Source organism: Abramis brama (assembly GCF_963993115.1).
Source record: "Abramis brama genome assembly, chromosome: 4".
NCBI classification, from domain to species: domain Eukaryota; kingdom Metazoa; phylum Chordata; class Actinopteri; order Cypriniformes; family Leuciscidae; genus Abramis; species Abramis brama.
Window position 1 is genome coordinate 48,306,948 of NC_139966.1, and position 17,289 is coordinate 48,324,236.

Here is a 17,289-nt window from a genome sequence, read left to right on the forward strand (position 1 = left end):
CATATGACTCATTGACCACACCCACTGCCTCTTCATCAAATCATATTACAGTTCCTGGAGATATGGGGGTTTCTTAAACTGCTGTTAAAGATTCATGTTTTTATTATCCGAGATATTTTTGTATAACAGGTTACATGTATTGCAACAAATTTGTATTTTGCTGCTTGTATTTTAATATTTGGCCTATTATCTTTTATTTCACGAGTTCACGTTAATGAAATCTGATATAAAATTATAATGCGTATTTGGCTTGCTGTCCGGGGGGAGGGCTCCGAGCTCGGAATTCAGCCCGACCCCAGAGTACTCCCCCCTATGAATGTATAGACCATAGGTATCTATGAGCAGACCCAGCCGAGTGTGAGGTGATGGGGTGGTGGTGGGATGCTGAGAATTTTGTCATGAGACAGGAGGTAAGGGAAGGCTTTATTTATACTGGCTTCTTCTTGTGCTGATTGGATGATTACCTGAACATGCTCCTCCCGAACTTTGTTACATAAAACTTCATTTTGATATCAATATTTTGCCTAATAAACAAAAGAAAGAAAAAAACAATTATGTAAAAAATAAATAAAAAACACTCACCTAAACTGCACATTTTATTGTGTGATGGTGCATTTTTACTTTAAAATGCTTTAAACAGCTTGAAACAGTTTTTAAGTCTGATGTGAGTTATTTGCGCTGCGCTTGAATCTTTTGCAGCAATAGCTCCATCTGCAGGTTGAGGTTGGGCTGACCCTTCTTGGTTTTTCTCTTCAACAGCTGATATGTTGCCATTTTCTTTTCCTTGTATTTCTTCAGAGCCTCCTCACGCTGAGATTTGTCTTTCAAGAATTCCTACAGAGACACACATAATAAAACATGTGTCAATCATGTAGGCAAAGAATGTAAGGGTGGTGAAAATGTGTATATGTACATGACATAATGGATCTTCCTTAAAGGCTTAGTTCACCCAAAAAAAAAAAAAAAGTCATAATTTACTCACCCTCATGTCGTTCCAAACCTGCAAGACTTTCGTTCATCTTCGAAATACAAATGAAGATATTTTAGAAGAAATCTGAGAGATTTTTGTCCTTCCATTGACAGTCCAAGCAATTAATAAATGAAGTAACAATCACCAAAATGATTTTTTCCAAAATGACTTTGTTCTTTCCTGGTTGAATGTGTTTAGTTGGATGTAGTGCCACCTACACTCCATTAAAAAAGAATGGGTTGGTATTGTTAACAAAATAGAATATGTACAAAGATCATTTTAAATGAGGTGTGACAAAGTGTCCTGTGACTATAATATACGTAATCTACAGTTGGACACATATCAGATGAGCACAGAGTTACAATGCTCTTTGACAACTGGACATAAACCTTTTTACACATTACGCTATTAGTGCTTGATTCAGGTATAAGTGAATTTGCAGCCACCATTAAATTATTTACACTGAGTATAAGGTCTGATGATGATACATAAAGCGCAGAGTGATTTCACCCATAAGTGTGTATGTGTGTGTGGTCACTTGCAGCAGGATTTCTTCTTCAGTGGTTGATCCACAAGTCTGACCGTGTTCACCCATATTCTGTCCTCCTGTTCCCTCAGGACTCTGCAAAAACATCAGTGTTCTTTAACATAAAAGTCTTCTTATTTTATTTTATATACATCTATATCTCTATATATGTATATATCTATATATCTATATCTATAGATAGATAGATAGATAGACAGACAGACAGATATAGCTGTCGAAAAAATAAAAAATGGGAGCACAACCAAAAACATTAAGAAAATAATTTATATTTTATTGGATTCTGTAAATGCAACTTTGATATTTATCATCATTAATGAACACTTACATAAATTTAACTTACATTTATTTAAATGTAACCATTTTTAATTTGTTCGACAGCTGAAAGTGTGATTATAGTGGGGTTACTGTGTAGTATTTAGTAGTATTGAGCTGGTCATGTGATCTCAACATTCGACATCTGATAATGTTTGCAGACATCTAACGGCCTCACAGTTTTATAAATGTCTCTTTTTTGTGGGTTGCAACCCCTGGGTGAGGTGTTACAAAGATCACAGCTAAACATAGTACATTTGGTAACGTTGCATTCATGTGTTTTTCAGTTCTTACCTGGCCAGATGTATCATGGCCTCCAACACATTAGCTCCAGTATAAGCACTGCACTCGTAGAACATCAGGTTTGTTTCCTACCAAATATAACAAACATCTGTGCATAATGTGTTGAATATAGTGATGTAGACTCGTGAAAGCAAAGCATATGATGTAAATATTGTAGGATATACTGTGTGTGAGAGAGCACACCTCTGCAAGCATATCAGCCTCCTTTGTCTGCACTTCTCGCTCATAGTTGACGTTCACGTTGCTTCCCATAGCTGAAGAGCAATGTGACTGTCCCCCAAATTCAGTGTCCGCACACTATAGTCAATGCCTGTACAGCACAACACAACTTAAGTTATATATAAATGTGCAGTACACACATGAAGTTAACTAAAAATATACACAACTAAATAAAGGCATAACAAATACTTTATGAAATCAAAACAGACAGCAAACCACTCCTGCAGTGAGGGATAATGGCCACTAGAGGTCACTGTTGAGTAATATTTCTGTGGTTGGTGTGGAATATACAGGCGTTTTGAACACTTTTGCCACATGCTAATGAAAGTCATTGAATTATAAAGCAAAATATCGAACCAAGTAAAAATAACATTCACTAAAAAATTTACTTGGGACCAGCTGATTGAAAGGAACTAATCTGGCTAAGCAAAGTCCAGCGTTAATTGCCATTTAGTTCACTTGTAACTAATACAATGAATTTAAGCGTCCAGGTTGTTATGGGCCACTAGAGTCCAGGGGTGAAAGGCTAGAAACATTGAATAAAGTGAACTGATGGTGTTTGACATAATCTGCTGTGCAATGTGTGGCAGGGTTTAAATGCAGGGAGTGTGACTTCCCAAGCCCTTTCATGTGATGTTGCCTGCTTTAAGAAATCCATCAGATATAGCATAGTAGGTTTTCATTAACACTCACACACATATTCAAACCCAATGCACCGAAACGCCTTTAAGAAGTAATTCTATGTTTGCACAATAATAATGCACAGGTAAATCAGTTTCGAGAGCCATTTATATCATAACACAAAATAAATGTAGTAATTCATCCTTCTGATTCAATAAGGTAATCTCCAGTAAAAGGGCAACCAATTTGCATTTACTGAAAATCCCTCATTGCAAAGTCTTCTGTTAAACCCACTTGAACTGACCTGTCCACTCACCAACTTGTGCGAAGTTAAATTGTAAATTGCACATGGAGCGGGAGAGCATCTTACCCACAGTGGCTGAGGTGGCAGAATGAAACTGTCCATCACAGAAGCGTCTCAGCAGTGCGGTTTTACCAACGCTGGAGTTTCCCACCAGAATGACCTTAAAGAGGCGTTGAGGGGATGCGGCAGCACCTTCTGCAGGACCCTGTAGCCAAAAATACACACAGTGACAACTTTAAAGTAAAGCTAACAGCTAGTTGTGTTGAGTGCACACAGTAAAAAACACTAAATAACATAATATGTGGACTTCAAGACTTTGGCCCATGTAAAGTGTATTAAAGTCTCTTGCACTTTCACTCTGTCTCAGATTTTTTAATAAATCAAGAATTATTTTGTAACTGTCCTTTAATATGCAAAAACATATGAAATGAGGTACTCTATGATATGTCCCTGTCACTGACCTGCTGGTGGGTCTCCTTCCCGACAGGCTGACCCCGTGCAGATGAGGGCATGTTTCCTCTGATCCATTTGTTCTTAGACGGCTTCTTCACCCTAACTGGTGGTGGAGAGTCAGCAGAGGCCAGAGACGCATTGGACAGGTAGAGGGAGCTCGTCTCTAGATCCCCCTGACCTTCTTCCTCTCCGGCTCGCTCCTCTTCTTCCTCACTGAGCTGATGCAGAAGAAGGTGAGGGTCTCCTTGTAACAGGTGGGGGAGGTGGTCCTCCTCGATGGATATGACTCTGCGTAGAGGCCAACCATCCGGTGGCGCATCCTCCACATCCCCCCTGTCATTGACACCGTCTGAGTCCCCAAACACCTTCTGAGATTGCACATCCACCTCCGGCTTCCCATCATCCCCTGCAGTGAAGGGTGAACGGTGATTGTTTGCTAAAGAGGTGGTCTTCCTGTTAGAGCGCTGAGTCACTTCCTCCTCGTCAACTTCTCTGAAGTGACAGTGAGAGGTGAGAGTAAATGTTTCCATGTTATTAAATCATGTACGTAGGAATTCGCATGAGAATATGTGAAGATGTCTCACTTTTTGACAGATGGTTTCCTCTCAGTGTATTTTATTGAAGCTGCGCTCAGTCTGTGCTTGCGTGAGGATTTCTTCATTGAATTGCTGCGTTTCTGTTGTAATTACAAGGAGATATTCTGTTTTTTTCGATAGCTCTTATTAGTCAAAAGTTGTGACACACCCACTCATTTTCTATTATTAATATTTTCCACATTTTAGAAAAACAGTAAGTCATCAAAACAATGAAAACACACACACACACACAAAAAAAAAGAAATATGGGAATTATTATGTGACCAAAAAAATGCCCAAGCTGTCTTATTTGAGCTTTTTTTAAACTAAACCAAATTAAAACATTAATATAAAATATAAACAATTAAATAAAATATTATACACACACACACACACACACACATTATACAGTTTATTTCTAGTGTCTAAGCTTTAGGGAAAAATTATGAGAAACATAAATCATAAATCATCAAGGAAAGTTGTTGTCATCAACTAAAAATATAAATATTTTAAAAACATTTACGTTCATTGAAATAAAATAAATGTTAACTGACACAAACTTACACACAAAAATTATAATAAAATAAAATTGTAGTTTCATAGAGAATTCATATGTAGGCATAATTATATGTCTGCTAAATTAATTTAGAATGTCTAAGCTTTAGAACGAAATGTTTCTAAGATCATGAGAAGCATAAATAAGTGTTGTTATAATTAATTAAACTAAAATATTTTGAAAAACATTTACGTTAATTGAAATAAAATAGAAGTTAAATTTAAAATGATTTTTGACTTGCTGCTATGGCAACATTCATGTTCAATTTGTTTAGTTTAAGTTACTAAAGTATTAAACTAAAACTAAACTAAAATTACTAAAAACTAAATATATATATATATATATATATATATATATATATATATATATATATATATATATATATATATATATATATATATATTATTATATATAATATATTTATTTTTTCTAATAAAAATTACAAAAACGTACAACCAAATTACAAAAAAAGTAACTAAAATTAAAATGTAAAAAAAAAAAAAAAAAAAAAAAAATTGATTTAAAAATGGTTAAACTTACCAGAAAGCTAATGTCTCGCTCATCTCGTAGATGTTTATTCATTTCTCTAAAAGAACAACATTTAATTTTAGATTTTTGTTGTTTGTCTTTCTCTTCATGATATGTGAGGATGTGCCAAGCTCACCTGAGTAGATCTAACTGTTTCATCAAGCTGTGTTTTTCTCTCTGCAAGCCTTCTGTGATTCTGTACATCTCCCTGTGAGGGTAAAAAGCATGTGTGTGTATGAGAGACACACAGATACTGGTGGGATTTGTGTGTGTACGTAACAAACACACAGACTGACATCTCTCTCTCCTGCTGTAGTCGAGAGGCCTGCTCCTGCAGAACGCCCAGCTGCTCCTGAGCCAACTCCAGCTCTTGACAGGTGTGCTCAAGTTCACGACACAACTCCTCATTGCTCATTTTCAGTTTAACATTCTCCAGTCGACTCTCCTGTTGTTCGCTGTGAAGGTCACGGCATTGTCGCTCTAACTGAAAAAAAAATGATATCAAAAAGCTGTGAGTTGAAAAAGGTGTGAGTGCCACAAAAGTATAAGATTTTGTATGATTCTGCCTGTTCATTTGTGGCACTCACCCTCCTTTGTTTTTGGAAAAGCTGCTCCAAATCCTGTTCTTTACAACGGAGCCGCTGCTGGAGGTCCTGACTGCGCAACTGCAGATGTTCAGAGTCCTGGAAGAGAGTCAATTTCAATATTATTACAATTCGAAATAACTGACATTTAAGAAGCTGAATTGTCTTCAGTGTCACATGATCCTTTAGAAATCATTCTAATATGCTGATTTGCTGCTCAAGAAACATTTCTTCTTATTATCAATGTTGAAAACAGTTGTGTTGCTTAATATTTTTGTGGAAACTGTGATACATTTTTTCAGAATTCTAGAAAGTTCAAATGCCTTTACTGACACGTTTGATTCATTTAATGCATCCTTGCTGAATAAAAGTATTAATTTCTCTTTTTAAAAAAATCTTCTCAACTGTATAGTGTAAAAGCACATGCAACAGTTCAAAAGAGTGTTTTTACCTTCAGAATTGCTTGATCTTTTTCATTAATGATCTGTTGCTCCATTTCCTCATATAATCTGCGAATTTCGTTGTCATGTGTGGCTGCTTTCCTGTGCAATGACAATGGCGTTCAATGTTAAAACATGCATTTAGCCTAATACAATAAAAAGATAAACCACAAACAAGTCTTTCATATTATATTATTATTTCCGAATTCTCACAGTATTTACATTCCAAAACACTGGCTCAGACCTGAACATCCAGTTAGGTAATAATTAAAGGATCATGAGATTTAATGTGTATCTTTAAACAATGCATGTTGTAAATCACATCATTCTGACCTAGATTTGATCAAAATACATTTTATTCCCACCAGAAGTACTGTAAAAACCTGGGTAACTCCTAAACTTGGTGGTCACTGGACTGGGATAAAACAGCATTCTATAGGGAATTACATTAAGCCTCTAAACGGGGATTATTCACAAGTAACATAATTAAGGAAATTAAGAATCATCATGTCACCTTCTGAGGGTGCTCTCCATCTCCTTCCTCTCTTGTTGTGCCTCTTTGATTTGATATGTGACACGGGCCAGGAACTCTTCAAAGTTGGACAAGAGGTGAGGCTCATCCTTCCTGAGCCGAGTCCACAGGCTGCGAACCTCACTCGGGCTGAATTGAAGAGAGAACCGTTACTGCTTGTAACAATATAAAGCTAATGTTTTATTGTAATGCCATGTAATGTCAAGTGTAAAACATCAGTACTGACTCCTCAAACACATTGCTAGCACCCAAGCTCTCCATCAACACGCTAAAATGTCTCTCTTCATCATCTTCATCCCCGGAGCTCTGAGAGGGTGTATTCATTAGTTCCTCTTGGAAACTCTTCATCCATAAAGAAAGTTACCTGGGGAACAGTTACAGATCCACCTTGTAAAAGTGTGTAATTTGCTGTGCTATAAATATGTACCAAATAACAAATTATTTTTTAATAGATCATCTGAATGGTAAGGAGATGATCATAAACTCACTGAATCCAGAGGAAAACTCTCCCATGGTCAGGTATCCATTTTTGTCAAGATCTAGTGAGTCAAAAACGTTCTCGAGTTCCTCAGCAGTGAGTGGCAATTCTTTGTGTAGCCTCTAAGATAGAGAGAATGATGGTATGATTAAATACTCAAGAAACAGATGGAAAAATGACATCATTAACACTATTTTCAGCCATCTAGATATTCTCGGCCTAACGCCCGAACCCTTTGTACTAGAACATTGTAAATAACAAATCCTTTTAAACAGGAGGGAAAATAATGCAACTGTTATGGTTATGTTCTGTTTGTGGACTCTTATGTTGTGTTTCATTTGGTTTCTGTGTTTCCTTCCTGCATTTAGCTCCTGTTTGCGTGTCCTTTGTTACTATGGTTACTCATTGGTTAATTGATTATGTTCACCTGTGTCTTGTTTGGTTCCTCATTTAGCCTGTGTATTTTAGCTCTCAGATTGTTGCAGTTCAATTGTCCTGTGTTGTCTTTAGAAGCAGAAACTGTTACATTTATCTAGTCCTACAATTCCAGTGTTTTGGATTATCTTTGTTTTCATTTTTGTAAATAAAAGACTACTACAATTTAGGTCCTCCGCTCCTCTTTCCTTGCCTGAACTGTAATAGAAACATAAGCACCCTTAATATTTTAATAAAAAAAAAAGAAATTGTGGTCTTATAAAGCTAAAAAATACAAAAGACATAATTTGCATACAGAGCTGTATGGCAGATGTAAAAAATAAAATAAAAAATAAAATAATAACAATGAAAGAATGAAAATATCAAGTGGTGGAGGACCTGTAAAGTTAAGGACCCCTACTTTACCCTAATATCAGTGCGTGTGATGAAGCCTTTTCCCTCGCTGTCACAGATCTGAAAGAAGTCCTCTATTTTGTCCAACATAGCAATGTGTCCCCATCCTGCGTTCTTCTTCACACTTTTCCTTGGCTGCGGTTTCGGCTGCTTCTCATCCTGGTCTGAGCCACTGCTGGTGACCCGTGTGTCTCTAACGTGTCCGATCTCTGACATGATTCCAGCGCTGCTTACCTTGACCGTCCTTCAACAGCTCAGGATCATGTACAATCCAAAGCTAGATCCAATACAGGGAATTATGCTGATTAATTCAGGAAACATCATTTATTGTCTTGTACTGAATGCCTGCTGTGGGTCCCAGCTGAAAGAAACAGAGAGAGTGCAACACATCAGCAATCCTTTTCGTCTTTAGGAATGTTAAGACTTTGAGAAGTGAAATGCAGATTAGTCTTAGTCATCATCGCTGCTGATGTTATTGGTGAGCAGAACTGTCACTTTACGTTGATGTCCCACCACCACAATATCAAGGGGGGACAGGAAGAGGTTTCTGTGGTGAAATTTCCTGTTTGATCTCAACTCAAGTTGAACTTGCTAAGGTTTATTATGAATTTTATTATGAATATTACGAATCAATTAAAATGAACTTTTACACGACTGACAGACAGATAAAGGTTGACACGTCCTGCTATTTCTTACAAGTGTTACTCTTCCAGGTCTATTCAAAAAAGAAAAGTTGGAATTAACTTAATTAAATCCAGTAAATGAGTGAAGTGTGGAGAGCGGATGTAGTGATAAATGTTTCCATTTCCATTTCTTCTGGAATGAACCATCATCATGTACATGCTAACCTCATATGAAAAGGCCAAATAATCAAGATTACAATGCAAATTTAAAAGATTATCAGTGAAAAACCTTATATTAAAATCCCGCTAAAGAGAGTGAATAGGCCTACATTCGGTCACTCTGGGTCTAGGCTATAGGCTATTAAACCATTGCACCGCATTATAACTTCCACATTTCTGTCCCCACAACATTATTTGTATAAAATGTATAAAAATTAACTCTAAAATACATTTTTATGTGTCCCGCACATTAAGCTAACTGCAAATTTAAAACGTAGAATTAAAAACATTCATAAAAACTAGAACACAAAAAAAATAGCATTTGTTGCATGTCCCCACTCTCTATCTCTAAACTTTACCATGAAATAATGATTAAAATCCTTCAGAAATCTCTCTCTTTTTTTTGCATTGCTGTGTGACTTTATATACAATCTATGCTTTAAAAAGTTTTTTTTTTTATGAGAAAAAAATATTTTATCTAATATTTTAGATAAATATGTACCAAATAACAAAATATTTTTGGGAAGACCATAAGTAAGTCCTCTTATTTTAATTTATGTATATTTGATGAAATTGTAAATATGACTGAGAAGGTCAATCTCAACGTACCGTCCTGTTACCTAAATTATTTCTTAGATGTTATTTGTTTATTTTAAAAATATAAACTTTTGGTTAGTCACTAGAATTTGCTCAGTGTCCTCATGCTATTAGCATGTATGCTATGTTGCCATATGTCATATATTTGATAACTTTTTTGCTTAAAAACTCAATCCTGTTACTTTCAGTCCTGTTACTCATGTGAAAAATAACAGGAGTGAGTTAAAGTAACAGGAGTGAGTAGAGTCCTCTGTTTTGTTGATTTAATATTGTAAATATTATTTGATATATAATACTATTCACCTGAATTATGAGTTTTAAGGTTGCAATTTGTTAAATAGTAGACATTAGTATTAGTTTTACAATGTGAATATCATGCTTCCAGGGAGACAGTCCGCCACGAAGTGACTTAAACCTTTTGTCTTTTTCTTTCTTGTAGTTTGTAGATTGAGAGAACCCATTCAGGTGTCAGAAACACACACCCATGGCATCCTGCAAGGGAAAGATCGAAACACACCGCAACCCTCTTTCCCCCCTTTCTGTCTTAACTTCCCGCTCCCTCCCTCTCTCTTCTTCTCTCTCTCCTTCTTTCTCTTTCCACCTCCTTCACTGTGAAGTACTAGCGCATAGTACATCACTTCAACACAGAAATCTCATGCACACACAGTCATGTACACTCTCTCATACACACACATGCACAGTCATGTACACTCTCTCTCATACACACACTGCACACACATATGGACACTCATTCCTGTTACCAAGTGTTCATTTCTGTTACAATTTTTTTTCTTTTTCTAAAAAAATAAAGGTAAACCACTGTTTTTATCAGTTTTGTTTGGTCCATCATTTATACAATTGTTTAATAAATTAAATTATTAAAAAAAAAATGATAACTTGAGGCTTCGGTCTTCTTTAAAATGAAAAAATGGCTTTGTGTTTTGTATTAAAATACACCTTGCCTTAATATAGTGTTTTTTGTTGTTGTTGTTGTTGTTGTTGTCACAAATATCAGTTATTTGAACATATAACAAACAATTTCTTTAAAATAAACACTTAACTGTGGGGAAAACAAAGGAATGAACTGACATGCTTTTTAAACAGCACATGAGTTTCAGCAACAGGACTGAGAACGTCCATCTTCTGCTTAGAAACCTTGTCAAAAATAAAGTTGCCTGAGATTTATGAAAAATAAAGTTGCCTAAAGTTAAGTATGTGTAGTATTTGATTCAGTGTTGAAAAAAGATTAAAAATTAAAGTTTAATTTTGAAGTTACAACAAGCAAATGTCATTATGTCACCCATTCGGTGAAATGGCCCAACAGCAGATAAAGTGTAAAAATCAATGTGCAGTTGAAATGAGCTCTACTACATGAAACAAGTTACTTATAAATGTTGATATAAGTGAAGAAAAACCATTGATTCACTCTCCCTCATGTGCAACACTATAGTCTTTACAATAAGAGGTGTTTTGCTGCCATCTACTGGACAAATACAGCATTAAACGCACATTCATTGCTGTTATTTTTATTTTTTTAAATAGGTTTACCTATTTATGTAGATAATATTTAATGTATTTAATAAAAACACATCTGAATAGTTTAGCAACAATATATTTGTAGTATGGTGTAATACAATTGTATTTTTAGAATAAAAGATCAAAACAGTAAATTCCACATTTAGTAATATTATGCATAATTTATCCAGAATCAATGAGATTAAATTTTTACATTTATTCAAATAATTCATGAAAAAAATATTTTCTACTAAGTTACAAGTGTTTGAAGTGATCAGACAAAAATCAGTCATCAGTCTTGTATCTCCTGTGTGCAGTGACAGGCTTTGATGCTGAATATAACCTGCAGTGTTTCTCTATCAATCTCCTGTAAGTTTAGTGTGACTTTCTCTCCATCCTGACTTATGAAAGATATGATTATATCCTCTGTGAAGTGTCTTTTCATGGTGGAGGAGGAGTCCCGTTCATCAGCGCAGATGTTCTCTTGATATATATGGTGTAAATCAGAAATGCCTCCTCTGATTTGTCACTGAAGTTGTTTGATGATTTCCTCTGTTGTGTCTAATAAGGTAACAGTGAGTGTCATTGGCAGCTGTGAGAGTCTCTCTCTCTTTAGGGGACTGACAGGAGCCAGTTTCTTCAGTGTGTTTGAGGGAGCAGAGGAGAAACTTGTGCTGCATTCTGAGCTGACGAGTGTGTGTCGAGCAGAAGATGAAGAGCTGTCTGATGCTGATGTTTCTGTGCTATCTGGTAAAGCTCAGCACCTCTGGTAGGTACATAAAGAGGTACTTTATTCTTTCATATGAGCTGAAATCATTTACATGTAATGTTACACTTACACTGGTATATTTAGTTGTCTCCCTGTCGCTCATGTGTAGACAGTGTGAGTGTGAGGTTGGTGAATGGCAATAATCCCTGTGCTGGAAGAGTGGAGGTTCTTCATGATGGTCAGTGGGGAACAGTGTGTCATTGGGACTGGGATATTGCTGATGCTGCAGTGGTGTGTAGAGAGCTGGACTGTGGGACGGCAACACATGAAGCTCACTTTGGACGTGGATCAGGACCAATTTCAATGGGATATGTACAGTGTAGTGGATCAGAGACTGCACTGAAAGACTGCACATCATATAGCCATTTGGCACAGGACTGTAATCATGATCAAGATGCTGGTGTCGTCTGTTCAGGTAATCTTCCCCTCAACTTATCACATCACTCTTTCACAATTCTCACTCAAGCAATGTAATGTTTCTGTATGCTGGTGAGGACAAACTTCATCCGTGTCAATTTTATGAAACATGCAATCTGTTTAATTAATTTGTTTATGATATTATATATATCCCCATTCCTTATTTTCTTATAAGAAATTTTATTTGCAGAGAATCACCACTAAATAGGCCTATGTAATGTCTTTTTTATTATTCACAGTCTGATTTGACAATCTTATTTACATTCTTTATTTAATGAAGATTATAAAATTACAGATGAAAAATAAAATTACAGATAAAATAAGTGCAGATTAAGTGAATTAATGAAATACAAAGTGTCAAAATTGAATTAAGATTTTTCTAGTGTTCCAGGTGAATAAATTTGTTTAATTAATGATCTGTCTTTATAATTCAAAGACTCAGAGCGAAGGCTTCGTTTCACCTGTGCTCTGGGAGAGTGGAGATGCTTCGTACAGAAGGACGGGGTTCAGTGTGTGACGCTGCCTTTGACCAGCAGGATGCAGAGGTTGTGTGTAGAGAGCTGGACTGTGGGGCTCCTGTACAGGTGCTGGGAGAAGATGCTTTTGGAAAAGGAAAGGGTCGAGTTTGGTCAGAGGAGATTCAGTGCAGAGGAAATGAGTCTCAAATAGACGACTGTTCACGATCATCTTCACAGATACACAGCTGTTCCCATGATAATGATGTGGGAGTGATTTGTTCTGGTTAAGTATAAACATTTGGCATTTATTTAGATAAATTACATACCTAATATACTGATGTTGTATTGCTCAATTATCTGGATTCTAGTTTCATGTTTAAATAAGCTGTCAGTTCTCTGCACAGGTTACACTGATCTCAGACTGGTCAATGGAATAAACGGCACAGACTCTTGTTCTGGAAGAGTGGAGCTTCGGTTCCTCAATGAATGGGGCACAGTGTGTGATGCATGCTGGGATATGAGAGCTGCCAGTGTCCTCTGTAGACAGCTGAATTGTGGGATTGCTGTGTCTGTTGTGGGATCAGACTGGTTTGGAGAGGGAAGTGGTGAAATCTGGGCTGATGTGTTTGATTGTGTCGGGAATGAAACAAAACTCTCAGAATGTTCCGTCTCTTCATGGAGTTGAGCTGAATGTTCTCATAGTCGAGATGTTGGAGTCGTCTGCTCTGGTGAGCAAATTCACACCATGATAAAGTCATTGGTTTCAGATTAAAATGTTGTATACATTTTAGATAAATACTGAATTACAAATAAATATTCTCTCCAGAGAGTGAAGCTCATCTGAGGAACTGCAGCTCTCCACAGACTCTCAACTGCAGCTCCACACAACAGCTGTCAATCAAACACTTTGGTGAGAAAATCATCATCTAGGCAGATTCTTTAGTTGTTAATGATAAATAATGTTCATGTACAAGCACTGTTTTTCTCTCTCTGAATATCAGGTCGCGGGTCCATCAGGCTGGTGGGTTCTGGGGGAGACTGTGCAGGGAGGCTGGAGGTTTTTCACAGCGGCTCATGGGGGACAGTGTGTGATGACTCCTGGGATATTAAAGATGCCCATGTGGTGTGCAGACAGCTGCAGTGTGGAGTGGCCCTCAGTAACCAGCAGGTACCAGCCTGGTTTGGTCCTGGTTCTGGACCCATATGGCTGGATGAGGTGGAGTGTGAGGGGAATGAGACGTCCCTGTGGAACTGCTCTTCTCCAGGCTGGGGGAAACATGACTGTCAACACAAGGAGGATGTAGGAGTCGTGTGCTCAGGTGAACAGCAAACAATAAGTTAAATAGTAACTTGACGATATTTTAAAACATTTCAATAACCTATGTATGTGATCAAGTGTATTTATACATGTTAAATATACAAAAATACTCTGACAGAGTTTTCTAAACTACTTGCACCGCAACACGACACTATGAATCTACAGCACTAACTGATGTTGTATTAACAAAGTTCGTGGGGAGCACGTTCAAATGATCTATCCAATGAGCATGAAACGGGGTCTATAAATACGTAGCCGACTCGCCTATGTTCCTCGACAGTGTTTTCTGTCTCCTCACACTTGGTTACTATCCTAACCAGAGATACGGGGAGAGTATTCTGGGTTCAGGACACATTCTGAGCTCAGAGCTCTCCCTCGGACAGCACGCCAAATACACATACGCTTTTACTCTATCTAATCATTTGTAAGTGTGAACTCGTAAAACACAGAGTGCCACAAATGTAGTCTGATTTCCGAACAAATAACTCTAATGGTTTGGTTCTTTTTAGTGAATGAAAGCCATAAATCTTACAACTACTGACTGGATCAGAAGACAAAGTGTAAATAAAGAAACACATTATTGGTTAGTATTACAGTTTTGCTTTAAATTGCTTACACACTATAAGTGGTATTTGAGCCCACTTAGAGAAACCATTCACTCATATACCTAATCTTCAGACCAAGTGTGCAAAACTGCAAGCACATTATCTGCTTTACACTCAGTTTGCATTTGTAAAACAAACTTTTTGCAAAATGCTTAACACAGTTCTCATTATTCAAAACTTGTGTTTTTTTTCTTGTGTTATTTCAGAAAATACTGCCATTTAAATGGTACAATAATTTTCCGATTACCTACACCCAATGATCAGGTGTGAAAACATGAATTGATCACTTTGGATTCAAAATGCAATGTTTTTCAGAAAGAAAGAAATTATTTTTACCCTCTTTCATTTCTTTTTAGTGTAAATATACCTAATTTGATCACTTAGAAATCAAAACTCAATTTTTGAGAAAGAAATTTTGACCCTTGGATTTCTGCTTATTTTGTAAATATATACTGAATATGTCAATTCACATTTATTTCTGTAGCGCTTTATATAATACAGATTGTTTCACTGAAGGTTCACAATTGTAACAATTTTAAATTCTGCTGTAAAGCAGCTCTAACAAGCCAATAGTGTCATTATTCAGCTCAAGTCAGTTCAGTTCAATAACTGTAAAGTTTATCGATTGAGCATACATACTGTATATACAGTATTTGTGCACATACATGTAAGTGTGATAAACTCCTGCACACTCCACTGCACTGAACAAGTTAAAGATACAATAGTTTTTTGTGTTTTACATTTTTCACATTGACTGCTTGCAGTTTTGCAGACTTGGTCTGAAGATTAGGTTTATGAGTGAATGGTTACGCTAAGTGGGCCTCAAGTACAAAGTGTGTAAAACAATTTAAAAAAACTGTAATATAGATTTAAATGAAGTGTTTGCTTTTGCAAGAGATGTGTGATGTTTTGCTTCTTGTGTTCATGTTTTGTGGTTTTGTAAGTTTAAAAAAAATAAGTTTCAGAAATGTTGTGCAAGCGATTTTAAAAAAACTTAGTGTTTTATATATTTATACACTAATGCATGAATGTTTCCACATTTTTGGTTTTAGTGTCCTCCATTTTGTATATGTAAAGTTGATACCAATTATTTCACTGTATGCCTCCTTATAAAAAGACAGTGAGAAGACATTAAAGAGTTAATTGTTTTAAATGCATTGATTCTCAATCTCATCCTTTTCCATCTAGAGTTTAAAGAGATCAGGTTAACTGAGGGCTGTGAAGGGAATGTGGAGGTTTTCTACAATGGATCCTGGGGAAATGTGTGTTACAACAAGATGGACAGAGACACAGCGAGTCTGATCTGTCAAGAGCTGAACTGTGGAAGATCTGGCAGTGAACCCAGTTCTTCAGAGGGACTGAAGTCTCATAATTGGCTTGATTATTTTAAATGTCGACGTCATGATTCCACTCTATGGCAGTGTCCATCTTCACCCTGGGGACAGAATGACTGTGAAGCGGCCGAGATCACCTGCTCAGGTAAGAAGATATTTAACTGATTTAAAAACGTCATGTTTGTTTCATTATAATTATTATTAATATTTATAATTTTTCTATTCAGTATTGAGTTAAATTTTAACGTTTTAATTTTAGAGGAGCAGACTCTTGAATCTCCTCGGAGTCGTCTGACATGTTCTACCTCAGAATCTCCTCACCAGAGACAGTGTTCAAGTAAGATAATTATAAGGATGTATTTTCTTTATTCACAGCATCTTGAATTATTAATATCTGAGCACTTGTACACTGAATCCACATTCCACATTCATAATTTGTCACAACTTTAAATAGTCATAAAATGCATTGTAAATGTATTGCTGGTCAGTGATGTTTCTGTGTGTGATTTAGATCATGTTCCTCTCAGACTGAGTGGAGGTTCGGGCCGGTGCTTTGGGAGGCTGGAGGTGTATCATAACGCTGTGTGGGGTTCAGTCTGTGCTGATCTGTGGGACATCAGCGATGCTCAGGTGGTCTGCAGGCAGCTGGGTTGTGGAGCAGCACTGAGGGCTGATGGGAATTCAGTCTTTGGTGCTGGTGAAGGTGTTGTGTGGCTGAACAGAGTCGAGTGCAGAGGGAATGAGATTCACCTGTGGGACTGTCCTCTCTCCCTGAAGAACCACACTGACTGCTCCCACAAAGAGCACGCTGGACTCACCTGTGCAAGTCAGAGCAAAACACTGAGCAATATTAGTCATTTTCACATAATTTTAGTGCTACTAACTGTGTATTTACATGATTTTTAATCTGTCTGTGTCTGTTTTGACAGATTTGACAGATTTGTCAGTGTCCACTACTCCTGCCACAACAACATCAGCTTCTCCTCCAGTTTCTATGGAGCTATTCTTGTGCCAATAAAAATGAACGTAGCTTTTCAAGAAACTAATGAAAATATAAATTGAAACTAAATAAATTATCTCTAAAACTGAAAAAGAATAAATCGCAGGCATTTTTTTTTTACTTCGTTTTTAATACACTGCATGTTTTGCTAACTGTTTCTCATATTTCAATCACTGATCTTAAT

General features: G+C 36.6%; 2 protein-coding genes and 1 pseudogene across 3 annotated transcripts in view; 2 read left to right on the forward strand and 1 right to left on the reverse strand.

Moving 5' to 3' along the window:
- Nucleotides 1-90: 90 nt before the first annotated feature.
- On the reverse strand, nucleotides 91-8,709 carry LOC311080742 (EF-hand calcium-binding domain-containing protein 4B-like; annotated as a pseudogene). The gene is made up of 16 exons (XR_014609585.1): nucleotides 8,263-8,709; nucleotides 7,433-7,544; nucleotides 7,171-7,308; nucleotides 6,927-7,073; nucleotides 6,424-6,514; nucleotides 5,976-6,071; nucleotides 5,685-5,872; nucleotides 5,525-5,596; nucleotides 5,401-5,446; nucleotides 4,314-4,405; nucleotides 3,738-4,221; nucleotides 3,343-3,481; nucleotides 2,316-2,442; nucleotides 2,124-2,200; nucleotides 983-1,592; nucleotides 91-834 (listed from the first exon to the last, which is right to left on the reverse strand). The product of XR_014609585.1 is annotated as an EF-hand calcium-binding domain-containing protein 4B-like (transcript).
- Nucleotides 8,710-11,001: 2,292 nt separating this feature from the next.
- LOC311082206 (scavenger receptor cysteine-rich type 1 protein M130-like) overlaps nucleotides 11,002-17,289 on the forward strand; it is a gene marked incomplete at both ends in the record, with an annotated part of 77,163 nt that continues 70,875 nt past the window's right edge. Inside the window, 4 exons of the mRNA XM_084112941.1 lie at nucleotides 11,002-11,023; nucleotides 11,522-11,573; nucleotides 11,821-11,954; nucleotides 12,083-12,156. Of these exons, the coding sequence (XP_083969067.1) occupies nucleotides 11,002-11,023; nucleotides 11,522-11,573; nucleotides 11,821-11,954; nucleotides 12,083-12,156 (282 nt within the window). The remainder of the gene's footprint in view (nucleotides 11,024-11,521; nucleotides 11,574-11,820; nucleotides 11,955-12,082; nucleotides 12,157-17,289) is intronic.
- LOC311080728 (antigen WC1.1-like) lies at nucleotides 11,846-17,193 on the forward strand. Its single transcript, XM_084110842.1, has 9 exons — nucleotides 11,846-11,973; nucleotides 12,083-12,388; nucleotides 12,827-13,576; nucleotides 13,675-13,758; nucleotides 13,850-14,167; nucleotides 15,960-16,250; nucleotides 16,365-16,442; nucleotides 16,617-16,931; nucleotides 17,035-17,193. The coding sequence occupies exons 6-9, from the start codon at nucleotides 16,049-16,051 to the stop codon at nucleotides 17,121-17,123; spliced, it is 684 nt and encodes a 227-aa protein (XP_083966968.1). The 5' UTR covers nucleotides 11,846-11,973; nucleotides 12,083-12,388; nucleotides 12,827-13,576; nucleotides 13,675-13,758; nucleotides 13,850-14,167; nucleotides 15,960-16,048; the 3' UTR covers nucleotides 17,124-17,193.